This window comes from Theropithecus gelada, chromosome 7b, assembly GCF_003255815.1.
Source record: "Theropithecus gelada isolate Dixy chromosome 7b, Tgel_1.0, whole genome shotgun sequence".
NCBI classification, from domain to species: Eukaryota; Metazoa; Chordata; class Mammalia; order Primates; family Cercopithecidae; genus Theropithecus; species Theropithecus gelada.
In genome coordinates, this window is record NC_037675.1 from 93905172 (window position 1) to 93913093 (window position 7922).

Sequence of the window (7922 nt, forward strand, 5' to 3'; positions counted from 1 at the left end):
CCTGTTCAGAGCCTTCTGCACAAACCAGGAGGCCGTGCAGCATGTGCTCTAACCACAGGCACCATATCCTGGCCTCCCTCCAGGCCCCCTGCACAAAGCGTGGTCCTAGCCCAGAGCATCAGCTTGACCTGGGAGTTTATGAGAAACGCAGACTCCAAAGCCCTGCTCTGGATCCACCGAATGAGAATCTGCATATTCACAAGACCTCCAGGTGATTCCTGTGCTCACTAAAGTTTGAGTCGCACTGCCCTAGAAGTCCTCCAAGGCTCACACAGCTGCCGGCAGCCCCGTTTGTGCAGAGCGGGAAGTCCACCAAACCTGAGACCCACTCATCCCCTCCTCTGCAAACTCAGGCACCTTTCTACCCTCCTGACCTGCTGGAGTGCCTGCCTCTTCACCAGGTGCAACTAACTGGGCCACAACAGTTGCTGCACGTTCCTGCATCTTACCAGACACTGAGAGACCAGATGGCCAGTTTCCCAGAGACGCCACCCCTAACAGGACTAAGCTGCCGAGATTTTGAAGTCACTCAAAACAGTGCCTGGGGCAGGCTGGGAGGAGGATTGTAAGGGGTCAACAGATGACAGCAACAAGCAGGGGAGGAAGAGGTGACCTAGCTGTGCAACATAGGTGGGCTGGCGGTCAAACAGAGATGGGCCGCCTGTGTGGGTGCTGATCTGAGTTGGCTGCCATACGTCCCAGCTACCAAAGCAATGTTGTGGTTCTAGGCATTTGTGTTTCAGGTTTGTTCATTCCAAAAACATGCGTATGTGTGCCAGGTTGGGACAGTGGTGTGGAAGTATGGCTTAATGGCCGGGTTAGGGCAGATTCCAGCCAGTATGAATCTTACTTATAAAAGTTTGCTTTCTTAATTATATGCCTCTCCAGTTACTAACTTCCTGATTGTGTGGCTAGCTGGACACTGGACAGTTGGACAGGAAGGGGAAGGATGAGGACATGAACCCCTGCCTCTGATGTGCTTCTAGCCTCGTTGGGGAAAGAGAGCTCACCCTTCAGAAACTACCAGGGCATAAAATCCGACATCCTATGATCCCAGCCTGGGTCGTGGGTGCTGTTGCCTGGGTCCCAAATATGTTTCAAGGCTTGGTAAAAAGGATGCTGGACCGGGTGACCTTGGGCACATCCCAAGCCTGTTTCATCTTCTGTCACGTGAGGTGATGCCCCACTCTGACCTCCAGCCCAGGGTAGCTGGGAGCATGAAGTGAGACACAGCAGCCGGGAGTCCTCAGAGAACATCAGCTGATGAGCCCGGCAGGAGAGATCATAAAGGGCCCCGCATGCATCTGCTGGGCTGTCGTTCCCACAAACCGGGTGCGGTACACAACGGAAGTGTATTGTCTTGCGGTTCCGGAGGCCAGAAGCCTGAAGGAGAATCTGTTCCAGGCCCCTCTTGCCTCTCTGTCCTTGGCTGTCTTCATCTTTGCCGAGGTTCTCCCTGTGTGTCCAAATTTCTCCTTTTTATAAGGACACCAGTCGTATTGGATTGAGACCCTAAACACCTAATTTTAACCTGTTACCTCTATAAAGACCCGATCTCCAAATAAAGCCACATTCTTAGGTACTGAGGGTTAGAACTTCAACATATGAATTTGGAGGGTTACGGTCAACCCATAATTGTCCCCTTCAGGCTTGAGGAAGGGCATGGATCTTAGGCCTTACGAAAAGGTTTAGAAATGTAAGGTCCTTGCAGAAGGAATTCCTTTCCAAGGAATGGCACTGATCGAACAGTTAGGAGAAAGAATACAGGCTTCTGCTGACCTGCTCTTATAAAATAAATGTGTTGTTGTCCCCTGCAGGCCTTGGGGACATGGCAGTCTCCAACACCATAGGAAGCAACGTGTTCGACATCCTGGTAGGACTTGGCGTACCGTGGGGCCTGCAGACCATGGTTGTTAATTACGGATCAACAGTAAGTTCCTCTCACCTTGAACCGATGTGTTTTACCCAGAAGGACAGTGGTGTTGGCCCAGTTCCAGCCAGAGGCTCTGGGAGACGACCTCCTCTTCTCCTTGGCACTCAGACACCCATTTTCCATGGCAGCTTCTAGAGCACCTTAGGGATGTCTGAACTTCCACTCCTCATCTCAGCCCGCTGGCGTGCCTGTCCCCATCCCAGGCTGTCTCCTCAGATGAGCAGGGTTGTGACTTGATTCCATATTTCCCTGGCCCTCCATGACCATGTGGTCACCTGTAAACATCTGTGTTTTCCTGACGAGGGAATGCATTGGCTCAGGCAATCAAAGCCCAGGCCCGCTGGGATTTCAGGATAGATTGGCTCTGAGCAGTCAAGAGACTCAGGACACGTGTGTTTGATTTTCCAGGTGAAGATCAACAGCCGGGGGCTGGTCTATTCCGTGGTCCTGTTGCTGGGCTCTGTCGCTCTCACTGTGAGTCTTTAAAATTCCAAAACAGATACCTCATGCATACTTGATTTCATCTGATTCCGCCTCGTCACTTACGTGACTCTGAACACCCCTGTCACTTCCCTTGGTAATGAAAGATAAAGGCAAGAAAACAGAGACATTCATAGACACGCCAAGTCCAGTCTTTGCCAAGAACATCGGTACCCTTCCTGTGCTTTTCCTGAGTACATAAGAAGTCCCCAGAGGAAGCGAATTCCATTTCCTTTCTTGCTGCCTGGTCCAGTCCCTCTCTAGTGCCAGCAGGAGCGAGATCCTCCCCTGCACATCTGAGCTGACAAATGGGAGACATGACATCCCTCAGGATAGCACATCAGAATTATCGAGGCCTCCCTACCCCACGTGCCCAGGTCTGTGCTGAGCACTTGACTTCAGCATCACTTTATTGTATCCTTACAACCATCCAGTGAGGGAGGTGCTGTTATTCCCATTGCAGAAGAAATCGGGGCTCAGGGGTTAACTTTCCCAAGGTCACAGAATTGGGCAATGGCAAAGCTAGGATTTGAACTCAGGTTGGTCTGTCCTTAGGGAACTCATGACTTTTTACCTGCAATGCTCCAGTGAGGTCCTGGGATCCAGCCCTAGGAAGCCTTGATTGAGGGACAAGGAGGAAGGCAGTGGAAGGAAGGGTAGAAGGGTCAAGGAGAAATGTAAGATAATTCTCTGCTTTAACCCTCTACCCCAAACACACACACACACACACACACACACACACACACGCACACGCAAAGAGAAAGATGGCTCAAGCAGACATTTGCCCAGCCAGGGGTCCATAGGAGCCTTGGAAATTGTGCTAAGAAGACAAGGGAAAAGACCATGGTGCCATGCTCTGAAGCACAGGGGTCATCCAGCTAAAGCCCCCGTTTGTCTCTAGAGGAGGCCTGGGCAAGGAGGACCACACGCCTATGACCAGCTGGGAGGAAGTGATGTGCCTGCCTGGGGAGGGCCGGTCCCACGAGGGCGGCTGCTGTGTGTCCCTGAGTCAATGCGGCCAGGCCAGAGACTCGCCCTTTCGTGGGGCAAGTCAAAGCATTCTAGGGTTTATTCTGGTCAAACTGAGGATCGTCCTGCAACACCCCCCGCCCTACGCTTGCCCACATTCTGCAGAATGTTCTAGGCTTCTTCGTTTAGGTATCGCTTTCCAGTAGAAATGCCTTTTGTATTTCTTTGCCCTGCAAGCCCAGTTCCTGCACTCTGTCCTCCCAGGTCCTTGGCATCCACCTAAACAAGTGGCAACTGGACCGGAAGCTGGGCGTCTACGTGCTGGTTCTCTACGCCATCTTCTTGTGCTTCTCCATAATGATAGAGTTTAACGTCTTTACCTTCGTCAACTTGCCGATGTGCCGGGAAGACGATTAGCGCTGAGTCGCGGCCCCTGGGAGCTGATCTGGACACCCTGTGACACTGGCGTCCTCCTCTCCCCTCCTTCCCCTACCACAGGTCTCTCCTGCATAGGCAGCCACTGTCCGTTCTTTCACACACTGGAAGGAAGAGTCATCGTGGTATTTGTCTGGTCACAGGCCAGGCTGCTGGGCATCCTCCTCCTTGGAGTTCCACCCCTGCAAGGCTGGATTCAGGGGCCATTATCTGAGCAGCTTCGAAGATCCCCAGCTGCCAACCACGGAGATGTGTCGAGCATCTCATCTCTCCTGCACACTTTAGTCAGAAGGACTTCTGCATGCAGTTTGTCTTTCTGTTCTGCAGGCAGCCTCGGAAATGAGGTCATTTGCGAGCACGAGATCACATAGGGCAGGTGCAAAATAGGAATGTTGTTCTTAGGTGTCACCTCCGGCCCAGAGGCGGTTCCTTAGGCAGCATGTGCTCCTGGGAGCCTCCAACTTTTGCTGGAAGCACCCATAGTTTGGAAGGGGCAAGACCTCAACCTGTTGGGGTTTAGGGCCCATGATGGCAGACATTCTACCCCTTTTCCTGGAAAAACTGGAAGAATGAAAATAATTTTTTTTCTGCAGAAGAGAGAAAATGAGTGAATATTCTTCTCACTTTTATTGATGCATTCAGAGAATAAGCAATGAAATATTAAACAATGAAACATCATATAGGTCATCATACTTGAAAACTATCATTCCATATGAAAGGATCATGATACACACCAAAAAGGTAATGATCGTAGAGACACAAATCCTCTGTGCGCCATCTTGCGTTGGCACTGAGGTGTTTGGTTTGGAATAGGGAAAAAGGTAAGAGACTAATGTGGAAAGGTGCTAACTCAGAGACTGGAGATTACAGTTTACAGCTGTACTTTCCAGATCTTCTATGTGATACAATGCACTGTCCTTGTGGGTTTGTCATTTATTTGTTAATGCTGTAGTTTCAAAACCACCCTGTTGAAAGGTCCAGTTGTTTATATGCCCAACAAATTTCATAACCTGCTGAACTGGACTGAGTGTGTCAGAAGTGCTGGTTAATTATGCAAGAGAGATTGCCTGAAAAACAACAAATTGCTTTCTGGTTAGCTGAAGGCAAGTGTGAAAATCAGAATTTAGAATATTTAGAGCTAAGCTTCTGGAACCACGTAGTTTACTATACGTGAAAGGCCAAGAATGGGAGGCTGACTCAAAATTAGATAGAAAAATATAAAATAATTTTCGATCACTTCATAGCTCTCAAATATATATTTAAAAGATTTATGAATACAAACCATTTATGGTTTATGGTTTCTAAAAAAGAAAGCACAATTAATTTTATAGAGAGGTTTTTTATTTTTTTAATATTTCTATTGCAAAAGTCTATCCGATTTGATGCACTTTGAATATTGAGATATTTTGCATGGATGAATGTATGGGAACTACCCATGATGATGTAAGAGGAAAGAACATTTTTTTGTGATTCACCAGACATCGCTTTAAACTTGGTGATGAGTTTAAATCCAGTAGCTAATCCCTTCCTGAGACTCAAAGATCGTGACCTGGTTGGAATTTCTGACTGTGCTCTTTAGGGCCTCCGAGTTTCAAAAGGAGGAAGTGTTCGTGCTTGTGTCCCTTAAGTTCCCTGTTGCATGAGCCTGCGACAGGACCTCACCCCCACCACCAGTCTTCTATTTGGGATTCACATCAGTATTAGTATCGTAGCTCCACCAAGTTTAGGCTTCTCTTTTTGTTTTTTTTTTTTTAACCTAGAAATTGGGCTCATGGTCTTCAACTTGAGGACAAGGGTGATTTTCCTAAGAAATCAGCCAAGTGGGAAGGCAGGGACCCTGTAGATTCACCAGTATCAACTTTAGCTGCAGGGATGCCAGAGCCCTCGGGACCACTCAGTCCCCTTAATAGCTTAGTTCTCCTGGTTCCTCCCATCTTACAGGCTCATCCGGGTTCCAAAGAGCTTCTGTCTCTGTTTTGATTCTCCAAACTGCCCTGTGATGTTCGTAGGGATTATTCTCCCCACTTAACAGAAAGTAGTGTCTTGGAGAGGTCAAGGGTCTGTAGTTCAATGGCCAGTTATAGCAGAAGAGAGGCCAAGCACCAGTCCATCACCCCTCCCAGGCCAGCCTCTGTAAGTTGGCCACACTTGGGGAGTGAATGTGGGTATGACTTTACCCTCCTGGTTGGTTCTTACTGTTTGAGTCAAAACCTCATCAATATATCATTGACTCCTGGGTTCCTCAGGTCATTTCCTAATATCTGTCCCTATCCAATGCCTCTATTTTTTCTTGAAAAAAAGACCAAAAAATTATTTTTAGCTATAACAAGGCACAGGCCACGTGGCCCCTGATGGCGTCCCTGCTGGTTTTCAATTCTCTGAAGCCTTGTGTAGCTTTCAGAGCATGTGTATCCTAATTACCCTCCTCTTCCTCGGCAGAACCCATTTGAGATTCTAAATGGATACACCTAGTCTCTAAAGTTGCAGTTAGAAACTAAAATAATGTTTTTTAATATGTAATATGCTCCTCTTGGCTAATTTTCTTTTGACTTTAATGTGCCAATGTAACTTCCTTTAAAGGATCTATGCATTTATTAAATCTAGAAAACTATATGTACACTGTAGGTGGAAAATTCTCTTTTTTAACTAAATATTTTTGCATCACAAGTTTAAAGAATTGCATGATTAATTAGGCCTTCATTTTTAAATTACGCTTTCATCACTACGCAGGATTACTTTAGTTTATTCCCAAAGCTCATTAGCATGGGGTAATTACTCTGCTACAGAAATAGGCAATTTAAAAAAATGAATTTCGCTCTTCTCATTGGGGGCAGAAAAGAAAAAAAAAATTATACTCAGATGGAAAATGCCTATAGAGACAGGAGCAGGTGGTTCCTGTGGACCTCTGGCTTGGAATTTTGACTCACCAGGTCAAGCGTGGTTAGAGTGGAAGGTGTCCAGTATCTTGAGAGCCTGGCCCTGGAGGAGGGTTCTGGGTCAGCTGCATTGAGAGACTGGTAATTAAGGGCACCGTGGGCAGGACAGAGTCCTCGCCTTACCCACCCCATCTTTCCTGTTACCCACAATCTGCTGGCCCTTGTGCCTCTTCTCCTTGTCACCTGTGTCTCCTCCTTATGCACAGAACTGGCTGCCCTTATGAATTTTCTCTTTTTCTTTTCTTTCTTTTCTTTTGAGACAGCATCTCACTGTGTCGCCCAGGCTGGAGTGCAGTGGCACCATTTTGGCTCCCTGCAACCTCTGCCTCCCGGGTTGAAGTGATTCTCATGCCTCAGCCTCCCGAGGCTGTAGCTGGGATTACAGGTGTGCGCCACCACACCCAGCTAATTTTTGTATTTTTAGTAGAGACAGGGTTTTACCATGTTGGCCAGGCTAGTCTCGAACTCCTGACCTCAGGTGATCCACTGATGCCTCAGTTTCCCAAAGTGCTGGGATTACAGGTGTAAGCCACTGCGCCCAGCCTGCCCTTGTGAATTTTCGTCTGCTCCTTACCCCTCACCTGTTAGGACTGTTTCTTGCTTTGCCCCTGTCGGTCCCCTGCCTTGACAGACCCAAGCAGCTGATAAGGCACCAAGCTTCCCTGACCAGGTGGGGTGTGTGTATCACCCCAGGGCAGTCCTGCAGACCCTGACCAAAGCCCGTTCCTGGGCAGCCCAGGGTCCAGGTTTCTTCCACTTGCTCTTCCCTGTTAATGGAGATTTGCAAGCCTAGTTGCATCAGCAGTAGCTCACCTCTCAGAGAACTCTGACTCCCCAAGCAGACCAGGATTTCGGGAAGGGTGTGGGTGGTGTCATTGCTGGATACCCGTCTTTCTGCCTATCCTTTCTCCTCTCTGAATCCTGGGGCCCCTCCCCCTCCTTAAAGCTGGGGTGGACAGAGGGACAGAAGAGGATCAGAGTTCATCCCCCCTGGGAAAAAGCAAGAGCGAATGAATCCCAGTGCCAGCGGCTGAGGCTACCTTCCGTGCCTTCCCTCCATGGGAGACAGGCGAGTTGGGCTTAGGAAACTGGAACTGGAAAGGTTCTGTTGCCACACTTTGGAACTTTCCCCCTGGAATTCAGCAGTTGAGAAGCAGAGACCGGGGCCG

The 7922-nt window shown here is 48.6% G+C and overlaps 1 protein-coding gene across 3 annotated transcripts in view; it reads left to right on the plus strand.

Annotated features, from left to right (window-relative positions):
- Positions 1-6430, plus strand: part of SLC24A4 (solute carrier family 24 member 4) — a 173837-nt gene extending 167407 nt beyond the window's left edge. For all 3 annotated transcript variants that reach the window (XM_025392240.1, XM_025392238.1, XM_025392239.1), the window contains 3 exons: positions 1818-1930; positions 2342-2407; positions 3647-6430. In XM_025392240.1, coding sequence (XP_025248025.1) covers positions 1818-1930; positions 2342-2407; positions 3647-3799 — 332 coding nt within the window. In that variant the 3' untranslated portion in view covers positions 3800-6430. The remainder of the gene's footprint in view (positions 1-1817; positions 1931-2341; positions 2408-3646) is intronic.
- The last annotated feature ends 1492 nt before the right edge of the window (positions 6431-7922 follow it).